The sequence below is a fragment of the Dromiciops gliroides genome, chromosome 3 (assembly GCF_019393635.1).
Source record: "Dromiciops gliroides isolate mDroGli1 chromosome 3, mDroGli1.pri, whole genome shotgun sequence".
NCBI lineage: Eukaryota > Metazoa > Chordata > Mammalia > Microbiotheria > Microbiotheriidae > Dromiciops > Dromiciops gliroides.
Window position 1 is genome coordinate 341,607,175 of NC_057863.1, and position 24,446 is coordinate 341,631,620.

A 24,446-nucleotide genomic window follows, 5' to 3' on the forward strand; every position below is an offset into this window, starting at 1 on the left:
AAATCTTGATTCTTTTCAGATGAACAAAATCTATCCAACTAGTAAGTAAAAAAGAAAAGAAAAACCTAGACCCACATATCAAAAGATGGTGCAAAAAGATCTCAACTAAAGAAAAATGCTATCAAAGTTAACCTTTGTTTTATTCACAACCTAGCTTATATTTATTTAGAATGGGATAAAATAGTAACTTTGGAAATCTAATAACTAAGGACAGAATTTCAGCTTAACAGAGTCACTGACTCACAAAATAGGATCATATAACAATGGACTTAATTTGTGTAAAATTTAGTTTGTTACAGACAAGATGACCCCCAATGGATTTTAAACATTTTAGTATGTCAGTCCATTTTCTCATTTTCTATTTCTAAAAAAGAATGATCTGAGATCTGAAAGAACAATCTCCTTCTGCTCTATGATTAAGAATGCCAAATATTGGCAGAAATTAGGCATAGACATCTTACACCTTATACTAAAATAAGGTCAAAATGGATACACGATTTAGACATAAGAGGTGATACCATAGGTAAATTAGGAGAGAAAGGAATAGTCTACCTATCAGATCTTTGGAAAGGAAAACAGTTTATGACCAAAGAAGAGATAGAGTATATTATAAAATGCAAAATGGATGATTTTGATTATATTAAATTAAAAAATTTCTGTACAAACAGAAGCAATGCATCCAAAATTAGAAGGGAGGCAGAAAGCTGGGAAACAAGTTTTGAGGCCAGTACTTCTGATAAAGGCCTCATCTCTAAAATATATAGGGAACTAAATCAAATTTATAAGAATCCAAGTCATTCCCCAATTGAGAAATGGTCAAAGGATATGAACAGGCAGTTTTCTGATGAAGAAACCAAAGCTATCTATTCCCATATGAAAAAATGCTCTAAATCTCTAATGATTAGAGAGATGCAAATTAAAACCACTCTGAGGTACCACCTGACACCTATCAGACTGGCTAAAATGACAAAAAAAGAAGATAATAAATGTTGGAGAAGCTGTGGGAAAATTGGAACACTAATTCATTGTTGGTGGAGCTGTGAACTGATCCAACCATTCTGGAGAGCAATTTGGAATTATGCCTAAAGGGCGATAAAGCTGTGCATACCCTTTGACCCAGCAATTCCACTTTTAGGTCTTTTTCCCAAAGAAATCATGGAAGGGGGAAAGGGACCCACATGTACAAAAATATTTATAGCTGCTCTTTACGTGGTGGCAAGGAATTGGAAGTTGAGGGGGTGCCCATCAATTGGGGAATGGCTGGACAAGTCGTGGTATATGAATACAATGGAATACTATTGTGCTGTAAGAAATGATGAGCAGGAGGAGTTCAGAGAAACCTGGAGGGTCTTGTGTGGGCCGATGATGAGTGAGATGAGCAGAACCAGAAGAACATTGTACACGGTATCATCAACATTGAGTGTTGACCTACTGTGATGGACTATATTCTTCTCACCAATGCAATGGTACAGAAGAGTTCCAGGGAACTCATGATAGAAGAGGATCTCCAAATCCAAGAAAAAAAAAAAAAGAACTGTGGAGTATAGATGCTGATTGAACCATACTATTTCTTTTGTTTTGGGTGCTGTTGTTTTTTTTTCTATTTTGAGGTTTTGCATTACTGCTCTGATTTTTTCTCTTATAACAGGATTAATGCAGAAATAGGATTAATGTTATTATGGGTATATATATATGTGTGTGTATAGATATATATATATACATCTATATGTATATGTATATAGATATATAGATATAAACTATATCAGATTACCTGCTGTCTAGGGGAGGGGGGAGGGAGGGGAGGGAGGGAGAAAAATCTGAAATTGTAAAGCTTGTATAAACAAAAGTTGAGAACTATCTTTACATGTAACAGAAAAAATAAAATACCTTATATGTAAAAAAAAAAAAAGAATGCCAAATATCTTTATATAAGTTAATTATGTGAATGAACCACCTAGCTAAGCCAGTCTAGTGTTTATATTTTACCTAAAGAATATTGTTAGTACACTGTGAAAAATCCTACCTTTAACAGTTTTCACAAATGCTTGTTTTTCTTTGTTAGGATCTTTATCATCTATTAAGATTCCATGGAAAATCCGTCCAAAGGTTCCTAAAAGAAAAATATTTCAGATGACATAATATGGTAAGTAAAAAATACTTGTCAATTTAAATACCTTAAAAACAGTGGTAACTTCAAAACACATAGAAAAACAGTAATCGTGGTCAACAAAATAGTGCTATAGGAAGTTAAACAGATTTTCCAGTCAGAATTTGATTATTTGTGCTGAGTATCCTAATAAAGAGGTTATGCTGAAAGTAGGCAAACTATGAAAGGATATGTTAGTCAACAAACATTTATTAAGCACCTACTGTGTGCTAAACACTGAGGATAAAAATGGGAAAAAATATCCCTGATCTCACAGTGTAATGAGGGAGACTACATGTAAACAATTACGTATAAACAAGATATTTATAGGATAAATGGAGATAATTTCAGAGGGAAGGCACTAAGGTAAAGGAGGACTAGAAAAGGCTTTTTGCAGAAGGTAAGACTTTAAGGAAGTGCCTTTTTCTCCATACCAGTACATGAGGACTTCCAACAAAGAAAGAAGGAGGTGGAGATGAGGATGAATAGGTTTCCAAGCATGAGGGAAAGTCAGTGAAAATACTCAGTTCAGAGATGGAGTGTTGCATGCAAGGAGACTAGTGTCATGGGATTGCAGAGTACATGGAAGGAAAAAGACTGGACAGGTAGGAAAGGACTTTATAACCTTTTTTGGGTTATAGGAAGCCAAAGGCCTTTACTTAATAGGGGAGAAAGAGGAGGGAACTTGGTCAGGCTTGTGCTTAAGAAAGATCACTTTGACAGCTGGGTGGGAGATGGACTGGAGCAGAAGACAGTGCTTTGTTGATTTTAACTTCTAAGTTAAGAGCACGTTAGGGGAGGAGAAAAGGTAAGATGGTTGAAAGTAATACATTTTTGATACAGCTATAATGCAATATTCTTTAAAATGTTCAATCTAGACTGAAAAATCTCATCTTCAGAAAAGGTACTCTTCAACTAGAATTTGTGATTTCTGGGCTTAATCCATAATTAGGAAGAGTACAATGATTGCACTGGTGCTTGTCTCCCTCTTCTGGAAGCTGGAGAGAATTGGTTCTTTGTTTTCTCATCCCGTTCCCCATCTCTCAATATCAATCCCCCATCTGACCTACCCTAGCCTGAGTTTGACCACTTCAGGCCAGGGCAACCAGTAAAGGTAACTCCCTAGATTCTGGCCCCATTGCCTCATCACTTAATTCTGAAAACCAAGAAAACCTCAATGCAAAAAAGGGAAGTAGTGGACAATCTTCTTCTCTACCTGATCAACACATCCAAGTTTGAATCCTGATTCAGACACTTACTAGCTATATGGCCAGAAGCAAGCCATTTAACCAATCTGTTTCTCCCATCAGTAAAATATGGATAAAAGTACCTACACTTCACATGGTTGTTAGAAGGATCAAATGATATAATACATGTGAAGCACTTCAGAAAGGTAAAGTACTGTATATTAGGTATTATTATACAAATGCCTCAATCAAAAAACTGGCGATGGTGTCACTATTCTTTAATCACTAGCTTCTTTGACAGAAACAGAGGATTGACTTGTTACAGAGAAAATTAATATCTTTTATTTTTGCAAAAACTCCCTATAATTTATATGAAATATGAGGGTATAGAGAAGCAGCATTTTACAGTGTTTAGAGCTGGACATGAATTCAGAAAGACCTGGTTTCAAGTTCTCACTCTAACAAATATTAACTGTGTAACCCTGGGCAAGTCATTTCACTCCCCAGTGTCTCTTTAAGGATATAAATTGCAGAATATGTAACAATCACCCATTAGTGGGGGAGTTACCTCTACAATGAAAATGTAGCTCCTCTTCCTTGCCATAGAGCAGCTCTTTCCCTAGTGAAGATGCCTTTTAATTATTTGCAAGTAATCCAAATATACTGTTTTAAATTACATTAAGTAAAAATACGTGGTAAAAATAGCTCTTTGCATTCAAAATTTTCTCTTTTCATTAAGTCACTCCAACTCTAAAAGGTTTCATTTGGCCATTTCCTATTTAGCCTGCTTATTCCCAGGTTATAGAAAGTATTAAAAATTGAGCACACCTTTGGAAAACAGACAGCTATAAAAGATATTCCTATTTAATAATGGACAAAGGAACTGTGGCCACTTTCGAGTTGTTTTTTCCTAAAGGAAAAATTATTCTTTAAGATAATATACTTCAAAGTCTTCCAAATGAAAGCAATAAATATTTCAGAGATTGCTATGCCAGAAATACTAAGGCTTTCCACTCAGTCAAATGACAGAAATTTGAAGCAGCTCAAATCCCTAGGGAAGAAACAGCTTTATAAACTTGGAGCCCAAACTGATAGGAAAAAACAAAACCCCAAATTAAGCAGAGTCCACCATATGTTTCCAACTAGCTTATGAAACCTAACTCTTAGTCTAACAACTACACAACTGAAAGAAGACAAGTCTTCTTGAAGCACCCTTTGATTTTTAAGTTCCTTCTCCTGTGATATAATCAACCTTCTCTTCTCCAACACAATGGAAAAATAAAATACTACTTTGAGGAGGTAATTAAATAAGAAGATAACTCAACCCTCCAAATTATGTGAACTTAAGGGATGCAAAGAAAACAAAGTATAAATAACACTTTTGAAGGAAAAAAGTCTTTTTCTTCTATGATAATATATGAAGATCAAAGCCATTTCTTCTGTGATTACTGTAGAACTGATATGAAAATATTAAATATTTACTGGTTAAGATATTTAAATACTGACTTTAGAGGAATAGTTTTCTATTTAAAATAGGTAACTTGAAAAATTGATTTTGAGAGGATACATACCTTCTTGGAGAACATCTTTTAGTGTTATTCTCTCCCTGGAAATTGCTATATCCTTGACCTTTGCTTTGGCTTCCATAAGAGTGACACTTTTTAGGTCATTCTTTTCTATCCGTAACGTAGGATAACCTGAGGAGCCAACAAAGCCAAACAAAACTAATATAAATACCCTTATAATAAGAATTAGAGACCATCATTTTCCATAATTACCTACATTAAATAGTTAATACTCAAAGAATAGACGTAAAAACAATTAAAGGAAAAATGTTAAGATTCTTCCTCCTGAAAACAAACTTAAGATTCTAGGCAAATAATCCATCCCTCACCTACACGATGCAACAATCAGATGCAGACAGCAATATGTTATTAAAATTAGTACTATTGCAATTGTATGTGTGTGTGTGTGTGTGTGTGTGTGTGTGTGTTGTTACAAGCAAAGCAATCTGAAAACCGTAAGTGAAACTGATGACCTCTTCTGGACAGTTTTTTGCAAATCTGAAAAAAAGCCCCTATTAGAAATGATCTAATTATTCCCCCAAAGGAGGATTTTATTAGTATATGTCTCTTCTTTCTTTCTTTCTTTTTTTTTTTGGGGGGGGGCAGGGCAATGAGGGTTAAGTGACTTGCCCAGGGTCACACAGCTAGTAAGTGTCAAGTGTCTGAAGCCAAATTTGAACTCAGCTTCTCCTGAATCCTGGGCCGGTGCTTTATCCACTGTGCCACCTAGCTGCCCAGCATATGTCTTTTCTAACAAGATGTGTGCCATTTAAATATTTTAATCTTTTTTGCCTAATAAAAATTTTTAAAGTTATGAGTTTCAAATTCTATCCTTCCCTCCCTGAGGGGTTAAACAATCAGATATAGGTTATACATGTGCAATTATATAAAACATTTCCTAAATATTTTAATCTTTAACTTCATACCATGCTGGGATTTTAAAATTAGTGTTAACATCCCCTCATTTTTACTAGCAATAAAATGAAATTAAATTTATAAATGTTGAGTAAAGTTATTCACTCAGAGACAAAAATGTTGCTAAGCAGCCTGGAAGCAAAAAAGGAGATTATTAATTACGAGTCAGAATCAAATCATGAGATGATGGGAAAACAAGAAGGAAGGCAGAAGAACTAAGAATATAACTTTTCAATATAAGGAGGAATAATTACTGGTTAGCAATTTAATTGATGGTGTGCTAATTTACCTATGACATAGGATTGTTGTAAGGAAAGTTTAAGTGTTATACAAGTGCTTTGATTATTATGATTACCCTTTCTCCAATGACCACATAAAAAAGAACAAAAGTCATCTTTGAGGGGCTTTCTTTAAAGACACCCATCCTCACTAAATGCATAGATCTTTTTTTAATGTTTTATTATGAACTTTAACACCAAAATAAGAATATTTCCATATACAAAGAAGAACACAAAGGAAAATTGTATATACCATAAGTTTCCATTTCATATTGAATATGCTACTTAGGGAATTAGGTAAAACAAGGAGCAGTCAGATCTATAAGACATGACCAATATGGCAATAGTTACTCCAACATATTTTTGGAGTAAAGTGCTTGAGATCAATTACTATCTCAGAAAGTCAGTTAACATACAACCAAACACATTTCTCAGAAAATCTTTCATATGACAATATAAAGGTGTTTTAAAACATTATTATAAGAGTTGAAAAACATTATTGAGAGAGGTTGAAGAGTTCAGTTACATTGTTGAAAAACACTACTGATCAGGATACCATGTGAAGTGTAAATAAACTACATTTGATAATACATTAATCAAAATCCAAAGTTTCTTGCTTTTAAAAAGTATACTGAATTTATTTTCCTTCAAATAATTAGCAATTCATAATTTTTCAATATAAATGAGAAAATAATCTAAGTATATTTGAATAATGTTGAATCTCTAGAAATTCACCCAAACTAAAATATTATTAAAGTGAGTCTACTTAATATATTTTAAATTTACCAATTAAAAAAAAAGTTACAATTTCTACAGATCTAAAAAGCAGAAGTCAAATCTTGAACATCAACCCTAAGTTCCACATATGCATATGACACTTAGGATCACTAGTAGCCTAACAACCAAGACCAAAGTAAACTGGCTTTAGATTTAAATTAACTCTTACTGGTAACAGGTGTTGCATTGTTAGGAGTATCAGCTCTTAGGTACTGAGTTGTCTGCGTAGATGGCTGGGATAAACCTTGTGAACTACTGCTGTCACTGATGCTGAAAAGAATTTGAGAAAAAGTCAACTGTCATGAGGAATTTTTACTTTTCTTTTATTTTCATATATATGTAGGTATGTATGTATGTATGTATGTATGTATGTATGTATGTATGTATGTATGTACGTATGTGTGTATGTGCATGTCTGTGTATTTATATATACAAATACATATACATTTATGTATACATACACACATCCCTAGGTCTTCTTGACTCCAAGGCCATTTCTTTATCTGCTGTACCATGACTACCTCTTGTACCTATTGTGTTACATGTAACAAGATGCTAAAAGCCAGATATAGATGAGTAATTATAATAATAAAATTATTGTAAAATCCTGAGAGATCAGAATAATGGCTATTTCTCCATAGTGACATATTTCATGCTGAAATTGGTATTGGTTGAGATTGTACAATTTTTCTTTCCTAATATATATATGGCCATCATCTGGTATCTACATCTTAACTGGTAATCTTAACTATAGAACTTTTTCTGATTGCTACGCATCAAAATGGCACTTACCTAACAAAATATTAGGGTAATAAATTTATAATGATTATAATGATTATCTCTAGGAAAATTAAAACTATGCACTATTATTAGATTACTTTTAATAAGAGGGATATAAAGTTAAATATGTTTAAAAAAGAAAAAAGACAGCCTAAAAGCAAAGTGGTTTGTAGAGACTGCAAAACAACCAAGCAATACACATATAAAATTACACTATATTTTATGCACCTATAGAAACCTACAGTAGACTGCATCAACTCTGCCTCATAATCCTCCAATTTTTAAAATGGATAAAATTGGGGTCTTTTAAAACATGTGCTTGGAGGGGGGCTATAACAATTGTTATATTACAATATTCTCTCATGTTATATAATACTATGATATTCTCTTCTATTAGCAATACAAGAATCATGCAAAGAAAGAGACTACATTTTTGAACCAATGTTCAAAATTGCTATAATAATGCAGTTTTAAAATTTGTTTACCTATGGGTCACTTGAGTGGATCACACAGATCGCCCTTGCCCTGGGGGAAATACTCTCTGATGTACTGCTCTTTAATCTGCTATGTTCTTTTAGTCATTTTGTGGTGTAGATAGGAGAGAAAGGGATGAGGAATTAGGGATTATGTATCAGATCAATGTTGGATATGATAGCCTTCCCTTCTTAGCACTTGCTTCTTTCTTTTCTATAGTAGTACCTTTCACATTTTGCTCCGAGCTAAAGGAAAGTTCATAAACTACTGAAAAAAACTCTGAGAACCTGTTTTTTGTCTCTCCCTCTCTCCAATTGATTCATTCTGTAACTATCACATTTGTCTTGCTCAAACCTTAAATGGCTCTCTATTGTCTATTCATTAAAGAACAAACACCTTTACCCTCCAGTAAATACACTATACAATCTGCTTCCAATCTACTCCTTATCTCCATCTACTCCCTAAATACATCTCTACTTTAGCCAAACTTAATCACTTCATTTTATTCCCTGAATACATCATCTTGTACTTAACTGCTTTTGCTCATTGATCTGTCCACTGATCAAAATCCTATTATCTTTTTTTTTTTTTTGCTGGGCAATGGGGGTTAAGTGACTTGCCCAGGGTCACACAGCTAGTAAGTCAAGTGTCTGAGGCCGGATTTTAACTCAGGTACTCCTGAATCTAGGGCCAGTGCTTTATCCACTGTGCCACCTAGCCGCCCCCTATTATCTTTTAAAATCTAACACAAATGCAATATCCTCCAGGGTGGAGGAGGACTCTGGCCTGAAGTAAAGTCTCCCCTTTTCTAACTCTTATATCACTTTGTATCTCTGTAGGTTATTTCTCCAACTAAATGACAAGAAGCTCCTTGAGGACAAGAATCACCTTATTCATCTTTTTACTACCCTATAGCCTAACACATCCCAAGTACCTATTTTACATTCACAGTGGCAAAGGCAGTTATATATACCTCCCCCATGGATTATGGTTTAAGAAATTTTTCCAGATTTCCAAACATAATCAAAATACTGATTATTTTTTGTTTTTTTTTATTTCTTTTTTATGGGTCTATTCTTTTATTTTTTTTAATCATAGAAGTATTTTAAAATTTTCCCATTACATGTAAAGATAGTTTTCAACATTTGTTTTCACAAGATTTCCAGCTCCAAATTTTTCTCCTTCCCTCTCTCTCTTCCCTCTCCCCTCCCCAAGACAAAAAGCAATTTGATACAGGTTATATACATACAAAAAATACTGAGAATTATTACCCAGAATTAGCCAGATCTCAGGGACAGTTCACTTTCATCTTTAGAGATTAGCATATAGAGTATGTCAAAGAATAACTTCCAAAAAAAAAAGAATAACTTCCAACCTCATAAAGATCCCTAGAAATTATTTTATCTTCCCTCCATACCTCTGAGTTAAACTTACTTTAAAAATCCTCAGGCTTCTTTTAAGATGTTAATGCAATGAAAACCTCGCCATGGCACTATTCCATTCTGTGTAGTCATGTACTTTCCCTCTCACACCCTCAAAGATGCCTCTTCTGTGTATCCTCTCAATTACAATGAAATTTCTAATCTTTCCTTGTCTTTTTCCATTCCCATTCCATTCTTTCCCCTCTTGAAAAAAAATCAACTAAGACAACATTTTGAAGAGAGGAACTGGGTACAATCAAGTCCCTTAGACTTCATCCACAATCATCTCAAAATACTTCCAACAGTTAATAAACACCAGAACAGTAGCTACAAAATTCTTCCCTATGTGGCTAGAGCTAACCTGTTTTCTTCCTCATTTGTTCTTCTCTGGGTACATGTAATTAGGAAGCAATTTTTTTAAATGGTATACAGTACCTGTCATCCAACTCAATTCTTTTCATACTATGCAGGTGCAAAACAGCTAATATTATTGCTACCAGAAATATTACTGCACAGCAAACCCCTACACTGATATAAAACACACGAGTAGAAGTGGTAGGAGCTGCATTTACAGGATCATCTGAAATTTAAAAAAATATATGTTTTTGTCAGTACAATGAATATGTGAATTCTTTTAAAATATATTATTCCTTTTTAAGAAAGAAAAAAATTTCACATTAATCAAGGTTTATAGTAAATTAGTAACTAGTATAAATTCATACAAACACTTATTCTTTGAAAAGTGTTTTGGGGGCAGCTAGATGGTACAGTGGATAAAGCATGGACCCTGGATTCAGGAGGACCTGAGTTCAAATCCAGCTTCAGACACATGACACTTACTAGCTGTGTGACCCTGGGCAAGTCACTTAACCCTCATTGTCCCACAAAAAAAAAAAAAGGAAAAAGAAAAAGAAAAATGTTTTTAACAAAAATTCTAGTAGATACATATAAAAATCATTCACCCAACTTTGGAGAAATAGCCAATGATGAAGGGGCCATGAGAAGTCAAGACTGCTAATACACTATTAATGAAGCTGTTAATTCTAGAAAACAATCTGGAATTTTACAAGAAAATTCACTAAAATTATTCACACCCTTTAACACAACAATTCCACCATCAGACATGTACTGTAAGGAGTTCAAAAACATACAGAAAAAAAGGTCCCATATATGCCAAAATATCATAGCAGCACTTTTTTTGTGGTAGGAAAACCTAGAAACCAAAGTTGGTGCCTATCGATCAGACAATGATTGCAAAAATTGATATATAAATGTAATGAAATATTATTATATCATAAGTTACAAATATAAGAAATTAGAAGAAACATGGGAAGACTAGTATGAACTGAAGCAGAAGAAAGTAAGCAGAACTAGGACCAATACAATGATAAAAATCAAGAACCAAACAGATCTTTGTCCAAGAGAACACAGGATGATTCTCTATTACATTCCCTATGGCTGATGCTTCAAATCTTCTCTTCTCAGAACTCTCATACCACCACCATTTTCTTTACCCAGTATAGGGATGAAAAAACTCCATTTTGAGTTTCCTCTTCTTTAAATGCTAAACTTCAAATCCTATCTTCATTCATCCTCCATTCTGTCTTCATTTATATTTACCTCATATTTTTTTTTCAAGAGCAAATTCTCTCCTATCCCTATGTTATAATTATCTCCTATGTCATAAATACAACATGTGCTACCTTGCTTTGTATACCAAATATCCAGAACTTGAATATCCAGAATATTTTGAATAACAAAATATCCAGAATGTAAAATAAATAGAATTAACATAATTTTAAATTTTATTTGCTTAAGACAAAGGAAGTAACTAAACTGAAACAAATACAAATTATTACCAATTTATATTCCCATGTTACCAGTTTTTACAGCTATATAGAGGGAATTAGTTATTCATACAAAAGCTTCATGTTTTATTTTCCCAAAATGATTTTTCAAAATCCAGTAATAGTATACTTACAAATAGTTCTGTTGCCATTTTTGTCAGAAGTTGGAGTTTTGACTTCTTCAAGCTCTGATCAAAAATGTAATAAAAGATACTTTAGAAGTCAAGCTTCATTTCTAGAAAATTCTTAAATATACTAATTTTCTGTTTTGCAAAAGAATGTTATTAAAGAACAAATAAGGAAGATCTTTGTTATGAGATAGTCAAAACTAAATTAATACCATTTATACGTGTTTTGAATTTAATAAGTTTTTAAACAATTATGTCTTCTCGTCGAGAAAATGGCTGTGTCACATAAGAAAAATGTTTAGATAACTGAAATTTCATTGGCTTTAGTGTCATGGATTTTTAGACCTGGAATGGTTCCTTGGAATATTCTAATCCAAGTCACTGATTTTACAGATAAGGAACCTGAGGCCTGGAGAAATGAGGGTGCCCAAAGTCACAGACTTAGTTAATGGCAAAGCTAAAAAGAGAACTCAGTTTTATTGCACTGTCAGACTGTGTACTATGTGTTACATTCACTTGTTCCCCCCATCCTTACTCCCACTCTCTAGAAGTTCAAAATTGTGATAAGATTAGTAATAAAAAGAATGAATTGCTCCAGTATAAAAAGACAAAACAAAGGGTCAGGATAAGCAAAATAGATTTTAAAATATCTAATAATCCACTGTTGGCTATGAAAGCTAAACTTTGAAAGAAAATATAACTTAATTTACTCATTTACAAAAACAGCAATGGGCAGGAATGATTTCGAAACACTGTGGTAAATAGATACTAGTATAGAAGTTTTATGATTTGCAAAGGTCTTTATATGCATGATCTCATTTAATCATTTGATCTTCACAACAACCTAGTGAGATAAGTACTATTCCCATTTACAAATAAAGAAACTGATGCCGCAGGAAGTTAAATGACTTGCCTATGGTCACAAAGCTAATAACTGTTTGGGAGTGGATCTCAAGCTTCTTCATTCTAACTCTAACACTTTATTCACTACATCACTCACAGTAAATTTAATACAATGAGTAATGGCTAGATGAATATTGCTACATATATATAAAATTACTACTAAAATTTTAATTAAGTGTTGTTAAGTCAGCACAATAAATATTTTATAAAGAAAAGGTATCACTATTGAATTCATCCAGTTACTTTAAAAAATTACTAACATTAAATTTGGCATTGTTAATAAATCTAAAATATATCTGATACAAGACATAATAATTGTTAATTGTCATGTTTTTGGAAATGGTTAGCCAGGAAATATCCACTCTGGCTAATATTCACATTGAGGACAGATTCCTTTCCATAGCAATTTGGCACTTAGCTAGTAGTTTAGGTGAATACTGAGATTACCTAGCCAGATACCTCATTCCTGACTCAATCTACATCCTTCTATCTTGTAGAACAACCATGTATTGGTTCTTTAGCTACAACAATGACCCCTATATAACGAGAACTAATATTTCTTTGCTACATATTAACTCTTTTGGTAAGAGATTTTCTGTTAAAAGGAAATGATCTTTTTAGTTAATATCCAATCTGGGGATTATCTCTGAATTTACTTTATAAGTGTTTTCTCATCTGCAAAATATAAGCAAATGTTCATTGTAATATCTGTAAAGGAATCACAAAAGTCTTATGAATCCTTTACATAGAAAAAACTAGACTCACAACTGTGGTAAAAAATCATTTTCAAAAAGTTGGATGCCTTACTTTTATAGCACATTTTCCTTCTTTTGAAATTTAAGACTGTAAAATTTTTTGAAGAATTTATTGTCAGGTTGAGTTGCATTAGTACCATTATCTCAGAATCTACTTTTCCAGTGCAGGAAAGTTCAACGCGAAATACTGTTAAAAAAAAAACACACATAAAAAATTGTCACATAAACAAATGATTAAAAAACAACGAAAGTTAAAGATGATCCTTCAATAATTAGAAAAAAGGATTTCAAAATGTCATCATTTCAAGTGAATAATTTAAAATGGGCTAAATACATCTGAAAGTAATTTTGAGCTGCACATGTAAAAGCAACCGGTATAAATACAGAGAAATTCATTTTATCCATAAACATATATTAAAGACCTATGAGCCAGGCACTGAGGCTAGAAAAACAAAAACAAAACAGCCCTTGCCTTCAAGGAACAGTTCACATTCCTTTGAGGGGAAGTATCAATTAATAAAATCAAAAAGAATTTATTAAGTGCCTACTATGCTAGGTGTTGGGGATATAAATTCAAAGACTGAAACAATTCCTACTTTCAATGAGCTTACATGTAAGCTAATAGGGAGACTCCATGTACATATGTAAATTAATAAAGCACAAATATAAAGTGAATAAATATCTACAAAATTGTTAAATACAGGGTGGTTTGGGAAAGAGGGCACTAGCAGTTGGAGGAAGGGAAATCAGGAAAGGATTCATGCAGAAGATAGTGCTTGAGCTGCATTTTAAAGGAAGAAGAGAGGAATGGGATGAGGTGGAGGTAAGGAGGGAGAGCATTTCAGTTACATGGGACAGCTATGCAAAGGTCCAGGGATCAGAGATGGAGTATGAGGAGCAGGGAGAAGGCTAGTCTGGCTATAGCACAGAGTATAGGAGGAGAATAAATGTCCAGAGAGACTGAGAAGACAGATTGGGGTCAAGGTGTGTAAGGCTTTAAAGGCTAAAGAGAAGAGTTTATATTTCAGCTTAGAAGCATCAGGAGCTACTGGAGTAGACTGAGTAGAGGAGTCATATGATCAGATTAGCACCTGAAGGAAAATACTTGGGCAGCAGTGTGGAAGAAGGACTTGAGACAATCTGGGCAAAGGGTGATGAGGTTAACTAAAAACCACGAAGGTGGTATTTGTCCTTGCTGAGAAGAGGTAAGATAAGAGAGAAACTGTAAAGGTAGAAATAAGATTTGGCTTCTGATTGCTTAGGTGAGATGTGGCAAAGAGGGGAGTCAAAGAAAATGTCATGGTTACAGCACATACAGAGAAACTTGAATATTCAAAGAAAACACAAACATATACAAAATAAATGCAAAACATTTTCAGGGAAGGAGGAAGCAAGCAACAGGGGCCTAGGAAAAGAGAGAAGAGGACAAATGAAAAATTATGGGCTGGTAATCTTATTCAGAAATTGCCATATTCCACAATATTCTTTGTGAAGATGGTGGAATAATTTTTCTTCTTCTGTAGGTGAATAAAGTGAGGCTTAGGAAGGCTCATAAAACAGAATTTATGTAATAAATCTATTTTTTATCTAAGTCCCTGAATATGCACAGAAAGTTTTTCAAATCCCATTTATACTTTATGGGTATGATAGCTTATTACACAACTGCTTGAGATCTAGTCCTGTCCCATAATGTGCTCATTTTCATTTTCTTTTTGGAATTTGAGAGAAGTAAATGGAACCATAAATTCCTGGATCCAGCTCTGAAATTTCTATGCTGCTATTCATCCACTCCCTAGCAATGAAAACATTTTCTTATTAAAAAAAACACATAATACTACTACCATTGATGAAAAATTACTCACCTGATAAAGTGCGTGGGACTTCCCCTTGAATAGAAATGTTGACCTGGGGCATGTCCATAGCCACAGGATTGTCTATCTGGAATCCCAGTTTATATTCAACCTATAAAAGAGAGAGAATATAGAAATATTCTAAGTGATAAAGTATGAGACATTAACACTTCAAATTTATTTTACTTGGAAAATGAATTAATCATTCATTTATGAAAACTAAAATGGCCAAAAAGATAAGCCAATGTTCAAAATTTAACTAAATGAACAATTATTGTATGCTCTTGTGTTAAAATGTTTATTTTCTTACAATACAATATCCAGTAAAACCTCAAAAAGCCTCAGAAAAAATAGCAACCTCAATTATTTGATACTACAATAAAGAAGCCACAGAGAAGCAACACAGAAAGGAACAGCCAAAAAGGATGTGATGGGGTTTGTTGAACCACTGACAAAAAGAAGTGCTTATTGGTTTATCATGGCTAGTAAAGTCCCAAATTAATGCACTCTCAAAATAAAGTGTAGGGAGAGGGGTGGGTGGAGGACTCTTGGGAATGAATTAAGGAAGCATTTCTAATAAATGTTGTATGCAAGCATTATGCTAAGCACTAAGGATACAAAAGGACAATTATGACCGTCCCTGCTCTCAAGGAGCTCACATTCTAATGGGGGAGATGACACATATGGAAAATTTTAGCTCCAACTCAAATGGAAAGGTCCCATGATCCATAGGGGATAGCAGCAAAGCAGGGGGCAATGTCTCTTTGTTCAGGTCATTTCCATATCTGTTGCTGGTACTGAACCATTTAACAGTGTCAAAGACTTTGGTGACAAGAACTCTCTTTCCTGGTTTGTCAGTGGCTGTGGCTTTAGCACCTGCAGAACAGCTGCCAGGCTGCATCTTCCCAGGGGTGGCTTCCCAGGATGATGGCTGAGGGCACCAGGCTGGAAGCATCACTATTCCCAGGGCTCTTGAATCCAGGTTCTTGACTTATCTGCACTGGGGTCTAAGGGGAGATGGTGTCAATATGGCAGTTGTGATTTGATGTGCTTGGCATATGCTGCCCCCTGCCCTGTGCCTTGCTTTTTCCATTAGGCTGGCCTGTCTGCCCCGTAGGTAGCAGCTAGCTAGCTAGGACTTGTTATCTAGTAACCTAGCTGGTAGCAGTTAGGCTGGCCCATTTTCTACAGGAATTGCTTAGTGATTCTCTGCTCAATGATGGCTGTGGCCAGGAAGCAGTTCTGGTGGTTACAGCACCCTGCTACTCCCAAGGTTTGGGGGTACAAGGTACTGGGCTGTCTCCATCAAGGTCTGAGGGGAGATGGTGGTCAAGATGATAGTGGTTACTGATGCTTCCTCCTTTGTCTGCTTCAGAGTTCCTTGTTTCTTCAACTAGAAGAGCTTGCTATCAACAATATAAATGAGGTAGAAGACTGGGCTACATCTATTGGGAAGATCACTGTGGCTGGTTACTGATGATGAAATAGAAACAGTCTTAAATATTGAAAAATCAATGTGCATTAATAATGACTCTTAAGTTGACCTAAGGATAGGGTCCCACAAGTAAGTGGGTCAGTTAGTAACAGAAAAAGTGTGTAAGAATTCTAGTCAAGGGGGCAGCTAGGTGGCGCAGTGGATAGAGCACCAGCCCTGGAGTCAGGAGTACCCGAGTTCAAGTCCGGCCTCAGACACTTGACATTTACTAGCTGTGTGACCCTGGGCAAGTCACTTAACCCCCACTGCCCTGCAAAAAAAAAAAAAAAAAAGAATTCCAGTCAAGATGGTTACCTAAAAGGAAGAAGACAGCCTAGTTCCTACATACCTACTCCAGCAAAAAAGAAAAAAAAAAAGAAAGAAGTAGACTGAATAATGATCAAGAAAGTCAATAAGAAACTACACTAAGTTACTCCTTCCAGAACTTCATAAAAGAAAGTTAGCCAGAAACCCACAGGCAATAGAAAAGGGGGGTTCCACCAACAGGCCAGCACCAGAAGAGGCAAATGAGACTGTAGCTTTTTAGCATACAAAAAACAGGCCAGGGGCAGCTAGGTGGCACAGTGGATAGAGCATTGGCCCTGGATTCAGGAAGACCTGAGTTCAAATCCAGCCTCAGACACTTAACAATTGCTAGCTGTGTGACCCTGGGCAAGTCACTTAACCCCAATTGCCTCACCAAAAGAAAACAACAACAACAACAACAACAGGCCAGAAACATGTATAGTGAGCAAAGCTCCATATCTAGAGGCAGTGAGAGTGATGATATCCCCTGAAAATAAAAAAACAAACATGGTTGAAAACCCACAGTGAACACTTTGGAGTGTGAACAGCAGCAGAAGTCTCAGTGAGTAAACACTCAGATGAGGATAGCACAGGCCCACAGGCTTACTGTAAGGTCCTCAGCACTGTCCTGAGATGCCACAACTCTTGGGAATTCAAAGATCTAGGAGGAAAAAAAGTTAAGTAACATCCCCAAGGCTACAAGGCCCAAACTCCAGAAAGAGGGCGTCAGAAAAGGAACTTATATGACCTAGGGCAAAGGACTAGCAATAATAAAATTAGGAGGCTGGCTGGCCCTAGAGAAGACAATGACCACCATAAAAACTGCTATAGATCAAGAGACACTTAAAATTACAACTTGGAGGTAGAAAGTAATTCTACAACAACAGTAAGCTAAGAAATTGAACGCGATATTACAAAATGAAATAAAAATAAAAACTCTGGAGGAAAGAAATGAAAGGGGAATAAATAACTTAAAGAACTACCTTATCCAAGTAAAGAAACTCTCTGAAAATTAGAATGGACCATACAAATCAATGACTCTATGAGACAAGAAATATTTGGGAAAAAAATCCAAAGATTAAGAAAAAATTATCTACTGTCAGAAACAACTGACCTGAAAAACCATCAAGGAGAATGAATTTAAGAATCATTGTACTCCATCATATTGAAATACCACTTTGAAGTCTGTAAAGTGCTTTATATACATCATTTCATATTTTCCTCACAATGACCCTGAGAGTTAGATACTACAGGTGACCTATGAAACCCTCCATATGTGTTGTTACCCCCATTAGAATATGCACTCCTTGAGAGTAGGGACTGTCTTACTTTTCTATTTGTATCACTGCATTTTGCACAGTGCTTTGAATATTTTACGCACTCAATAACAGCTTTCATTAACATCTCATTTTAGAGATGAGAAAAAAGGTTTAAAGAAATTAAGTATTTTGCACGTAATTGTATACTTATTATCAGAGACAGTATTATGGAAGTGTGGGACCAAGAAATATCTGTAACTGGTACTAGTTGCTGTGAGTAGGCATAAGAAGAAAAGTATAAATAAAATAAGGAAAAGAGAGGGCTAGCAAAAGGAAAGGAAAGAAAAAATGGAAAGATGAGAGAAAAGAGAATACATATAGTGGGTGGGTAGTGTAATGTCTCTAGTTACTATCTATAAGGTAATGTGACCCTGAGGTTCTGCTCATTGGAATCTGTGCTGTGGATGGGAAGTGTGGGGGGTTGTGTGTGTATGGGAAGCGTGGGGGGTTGTGTGTGTTTTAATGGAGTTTCAGGGAGAGTGGAGCTAGTAATAGTGTTGATAAAAAAAATGAAAGAAATGAGGGTCATTGAAGCTTGTTTTTAAATGCACGAAAGAGAAGTCAGTTCAGAAAATACAACAGTCAAGCAGGACAGATCTGAAAATGTTGGATTTATATTATTTATATTACATGTTAGATTTACATACAAGTAGGTTATATGTAAAACATTCACAGTTTCATATGTGATCCCCTTTCTGTTCCACTTTGCGTAGGAAATTGTTCTCTTTTTTGTTTATTAAATTCAGAATTTAATGAGAGAAAATTAATATGATATGAAGAGTTACATTACTCTACCTTTAGGAGGTCAAGCAACCACACAAATCATAAAACTGGTAAGAGTTATATATTCAAGAAAGCAAGTATAGAATCGAGTTCTGGAGTGTCATGGTACTAGTTTAAATCTATGTTCAAAAATTTTATTTAAATTTTGTTAAATATGTAAGAAAAAATATAGGCCCTTTTAAAATAGATTTTGGAGAGGGCTAAAGCAGAGATGGTTTATAATTTATTTGAAATCAAATCAAACTTAGCTCCAAGTAAACGCAGTGAAAGGACTAGTGATAAGGGTCCATTCCTTATGGTGTGTACAATATTCTCTGCAGACTGGCAATATGCATGATGCTCCCAGAATATGTGACAGAGGGGCCTCTTACCTCCTTACTTTAGATTAAGTGCACTGACAAAAGCCTTTTAATAAATGGATGCTAAAACAAAACTGAGTCTGAATACAAAAGGTTCAAGCCACAAACTCTCAATCTCTTCTCTGGTGGCTTTAGAATGAGAAAGAAAAAAAAATGATATGAGGCTAAAGTGGGTGGAGATAGAATGACAGCATCTTATCCCACCTTCCCTATCCCTTTTATCCCCAACTTAGTCACCAAGCGACTGTGAATGCAAGGCACCTCTGGTTTTTATATATGGATACATTTTTTCTAATCTTAAGTGAATGAATATCCAAGAGGTAATAGATGTTAGACAGAGGTTAGAATTTGTGAGCTTTAAAAGAATAAAAGAGCCATCAAAGGCCCCCTCAACAATCAGAGGTAGTAACTGAATCTGGTGAGGAATCAATCCAGAGAAACAATCTGCTTGACTCAAATCAACAGTGAATCAACCTGGCAGCCAAAGCATCAGGTCCTGAAAGCAAGGGTGCAACCTGTCCATCCTTTACTCAGAAATGAATTTGGTAAGGAATCCTAAAAAGGGAAATAAGAACTCTCCATGTCAGGAAGTATTTTTTTCACCCTTGTTTGGGAGGAGGACCATTTTATAAGAACTAATAAGTATGAGTCAATTCCCACTAGGGCACTAGGAACTGTGAGAAAATAATGGGGCTCTATGACACCCAGAAAGCCTCGCTGACCTTTCTTAGGGTCAGCCCAGAGTCAGGAGAATTTCAAAGGAAATGTAAAATGAGCTTGCTGACTACCTACAGGAAGTTACCTCACTCAAAACCACATCTACCTGAAAGCTTTCCCTCTCTCTGCACTCTGATATCAGCATGTACTGTACAGAACCACCCTCAAATCCAGTAAACCAATAGATTTGAATGATGCTAGCCAATTAGCTTTGAGCAATGTGGAAGGGCCACCTCTCCTCCTGACCTCAGTGTATAAATCTCTCTTTGGTTTTGGAACTTGGAGGGAACAAATACAGCCCACTCTCTCTCCCTACTATCTCTTCTTCTCAACTTTCTGAGCCATGTGCTATATCTTTACTAATATTTAATATGCTTTAATAAATGCTTAATGCCCCCAAACTGGTGCAGTAGCCTCTAATTTCTAAGTAACAATATATTAGAACCCCGGCTAATTTTCCCTAAAACTTGGGACAATTATAGGGTAACCCCACATATATCTATAGATAGATATAGATATAGATATAGATAGATATGTAGGATAGATGGATGGATGGATGGATGGATGGATGGATGGATGGATGGATGGATGGATGGATGGATGGATGGATGGATGGATGGATGGATGGATGGATGGATAGATAGATAGATAGATAGATAGATAGATAGATAGATAGATAGATAGATAGATAGATAGATAGATAGATAGATATTGCAGGGCAATGAGGGTTAAGTGACTTGCCCAGGGTCACACAGCTAGTAAGTGTCAAGTGTCTGAGGCCGGATTTGAACTCAGGTCCTCCTGAGTCCAGGGCCAGTGCTTTATCCACTGTGCCACCTAGCTTCCCAAACCCATATATTTTTAAATGCCACAGAACCAAATGGGTATGCAGAGAGGAGAATGTGCCCCAGTTCAGGGAGATGATGATATACCTGCTATACCTTCTCAGTAAATATCCGTTTGTAAAAGTGAATTGGTTTTGGGGCAGCTAGGTGGCGCAGTGGATAGAGCACTGGCCCTGGATTCAGGAGGACCCGAGTTCAAATCCAGCCTCAGACACTTGACGCTTAACTAGCTATGTGACCTTGGACAAGTCACTTAACCCCAACTGCCTCACCAAAAAAAATTTTTTAAGTTAATTGGTTTCAACTGGCTAATTGATATTAGAGAAGCAGTAAGTACTATATTAATATTGGGGGGGGCACACCAGATGGGAGCTCCTGACAGTACTAAAGCACTTCCCCCACATCTCTCAGGGGAGCAGCAGCTAGCTAACTACACTCTACATACTTGATTATCTAGTCCAAGTATAGGTTGGGAGAAGTGAACCCCACAGCCTGCACCACAAAAAAAGAAATAGCAAAGATCTGGTTCACTTGTCTTTTTATAAGGTAAAGTGGAAAGCTACTTGCTTCTTTTTAGAGGGAAAAAGTTCACCAAGGCTTTTATGCTTTCAGCACAATGACATCCTATGTTACAGATTATTTCACTTTTTTACTTGTCCTTCATATGCACAAGACACAAGGAAGGAAATGGCTGATAGAGCTATTGAAAGGGTCAGCTCAGTTTGCCTCACCACCAAAGAAAGGAACTAAGGATAATACCACCCCAAGACTTTTGCCATGCAGGACTGAAATTCAAGAAGACAAAATAAGTCTCAAGGTCAATCTAATTCAGTTCAATTTAGAAAAGAACACCCTAACTAAAGTCTAGAAATAACATAAAGTATAGTATGTGTGTGTTTATATACACGTAATTGGGAACTACAATTGGATATTATTTAGTACTTAGGAAATTTAAGTGTGCTGTATAAAGCTTTAAAATAGTATTGTTTAAAATTACACTTAGCTATTATGTTTTAATGAATATGAAAAAAAAGAAAAAGAAAAAGAAAAGCTACAGTTACTAGAGCTCCCAGATAGGCATGTCTAATGGTTTGGAACCTAAGCATAAAACCAAGGACCCTACCACCATCTGCTAGCAGTGTAATCCAATTATAAGAAAGGTGGTTAAGAGCAGAAATAAGCTCCAAACATAGAAAGTTATAAAATAATGGTATTATATAATATCAGTACTGATTCGGGTCAATATCCCAAACTATCCATAGCACAACACAAAAACTTTCCATAAAGAAGACTACATTAGAAAAATTTAAATTATGTTCAGCATGTTCTATTTAGTAAGAGAAGAAAATATGCTGAACATTGTATCATAAAATAAGAGAACTTAGGGGTCTTCTCTAGAGCAAGGTGTCAAACTCACACAGCCACTTTGCCCAGCTCAGGGTAGCAAAGCTCCCAAGAGAGGAGACTGAATCAGATTAAATGTAACTGGGAAACGCTTAACAAAATAAAAACATAATAGAACATAGTGTGTTTTTTTAAGTCAATATGACACAGCAGGGATCCACTTTCTTTTTGAATTTGACATCACTGATCTAGACCAACCACCTCATTTTACAAAGAAACTAGGTCTAGAGAGGTTGACATGCCAACCAAGCTCATGTAGATAGTAAGTCACAGAGGTGGTATTCAAACCCAGATCCACTGGTTCCAAATCCAGTATGCTTTCCACAGCTCCAAAAAGGAGCTTTATAAACAAGAACTGAAATAAACAACAAACAAAAAATTCAATGTGAAAAAGCTAGCAACCTTCAATAATCCAGAAAAGGTTGGTCAGAACTAAGTTCCCAAACATACTGATAGCCACAAATTTTTTTTACATTAAAAAAATAGTATAATGTCAATTATGTTACCAATTTTTCTTTAAAACCATAACTTCAGGGGCAGCTAGGTGGCTCAGTGGATAGAGCACCAGCCCTGGAGTCAGGAGTACCTGAGTTCAAATCCAGCCTCAGACACTTAACACTAGCTGTGTGACCCTGGGCAAGTCACTTAACCCCAATTGCCTCACTAAAAATATTAAAAATATATATATAACTTCAATTTTATTGGGGAGAGGAAAGGGAAAATCAGTTTCTCTCAATGTAAATTTGATGTACAACAAACATGTCTAGCATGAATAATTCTATTCTGAAAATAAAGACAGGGATATTTAACAAAACAACTATTTTTGAATTAGAATATTAAACATTTTTCTTACCTAACGCATATGCATTTTATTTTCTTAAGTATAATCATTAAAGATTTCCACAAAAACATAAATTGTCATAAAATTATAAAATATTACCTAAATTTCCATATTCCTTAAACATGTTGGAAAGTTAAACAGGAAGATAAACATTTACTCTATCATCCTGGAACACAAGCACTCAACTCTGGGAAAGCAATCCACAGCACAGATTCCAATGAGCAGAACCTCAGGGTCACATTACCTTATAGATAGTAACTAGAGACATTATACCACCCACCCACTATATGTATTCTCTTTTCTCTCATCTTTCCATTTTTTCTTTTCTTTCCTTTTGCTAGCCCTCTCTTTTCCTTCTTTTATTTATACTTTTCTTCTTATGCCTACTCACAGCAACTAGTACCAGTTACAGATATTTCTTGGTCCCACTAGTGAAAGTGGTTAACCTGAGGATTCATTCGCTTTTTTTTTCACATATTTTGAAAACTGTATTTCTTTATTTTGTGTTTTTAAAAGCATTGCGAGGGGCAGCTAGGTGGTGCAGTGGATAGAGCACTGGCCCTGGAGTCAGGAGTACCTGAGTTCAAATCCGGCCTTAGACACTTAACACTTACTAGCTGTGTGACCCTGGGCAAGTCACTTAACCCCAATTGACTCACCAAAAAAAAAAAAAAAAAGCATTGTGAGAAGAAGGGATCCATACTTCACCAGACTGCCCAAAGATACTGCCATGAGATACCCAAAAGGTCAAGAACTCCTCCACTAGTGATTCTCAGAACTTAAGAGATTTGCTGACTGACCCTTGTCCTGATAACTCATTTGAAGAATAGTCACAAGTCATAATAAACAAGGAAGCCCTTCTACAGAATTCATGATGGCTACTCCAGAATTCATCTCGAACAGCATGAAAGACCATAACTCTAAACTAAATTTCAACTATTTGGCCAATAACTATTTATGTATTTGTGGTCAGCTATTTGGGATCCCATAAAATTTAGTCCTATCTTTCATAAATTGTCATCATATGAGATAGTGTAATGTGTTTTGAGATTCATTACTATCGCTAATGTTTTCCCCCTCTGAGTAATTCTATTTGTAATAGTCAAAGAATGATGGAGTTGGAAGTTTCACTTATCCATTCATTCATTCACCAAGCTTTTATTGAATTGTCTTCTAGGCATGATGCACTGTGTAAGCTACTGGGAAGGATACAAATAAGTATAAAACACAGTCCCTATCCTCCCTAAACTTGCAATCTAGTTGGGGGGAAATTCATGTACACAAATAACAAAAGGCAGTAAGTAAGTGCTCAAGTGGTTAATAAAAGTATTCTTTTTGAAAATATTCTTTATATACTTATGTGTGCATGTCA

General features: G+C 35.3%; 1 protein-coding gene across 2 annotated transcripts in view; it reads right to left on the minus strand.

Annotated features, from left to right (window-relative positions):
- RYK (receptor like tyrosine kinase) overlaps positions 1-24,446 on the minus strand; it is a 109,131-nt gene that overhangs the window by 41,286 nt on the left and 43,399 nt on the right. The window contains exons 3-9 of one of the 2 annotated variants that reach the window (XM_043997755.1): positions 15,039-15,138; positions 13,229-13,363; positions 11,525-11,578; positions 9,979-10,123; positions 7,038-7,138; positions 4,905-5,039; positions 2,024-2,110 (exon numbers count right to left, since the gene is read on the minus strand). In XM_043997755.1, coding sequence (XP_043853690.1) covers positions 2,024-2,110; positions 4,905-5,039; positions 7,038-7,138; positions 9,979-10,123; positions 11,525-11,578; positions 13,229-13,363; positions 15,039-15,138 — 757 coding nt within the window. The remainder of the gene's footprint in view (positions 1-2,023; positions 2,111-4,904; positions 5,040-7,037; positions 7,139-9,978; positions 10,124-11,524; positions 11,579-13,228; positions 13,364-15,038; positions 15,139-24,446) is intronic. The other variant, XM_043997754.1, reaches the window with a different exon arrangement.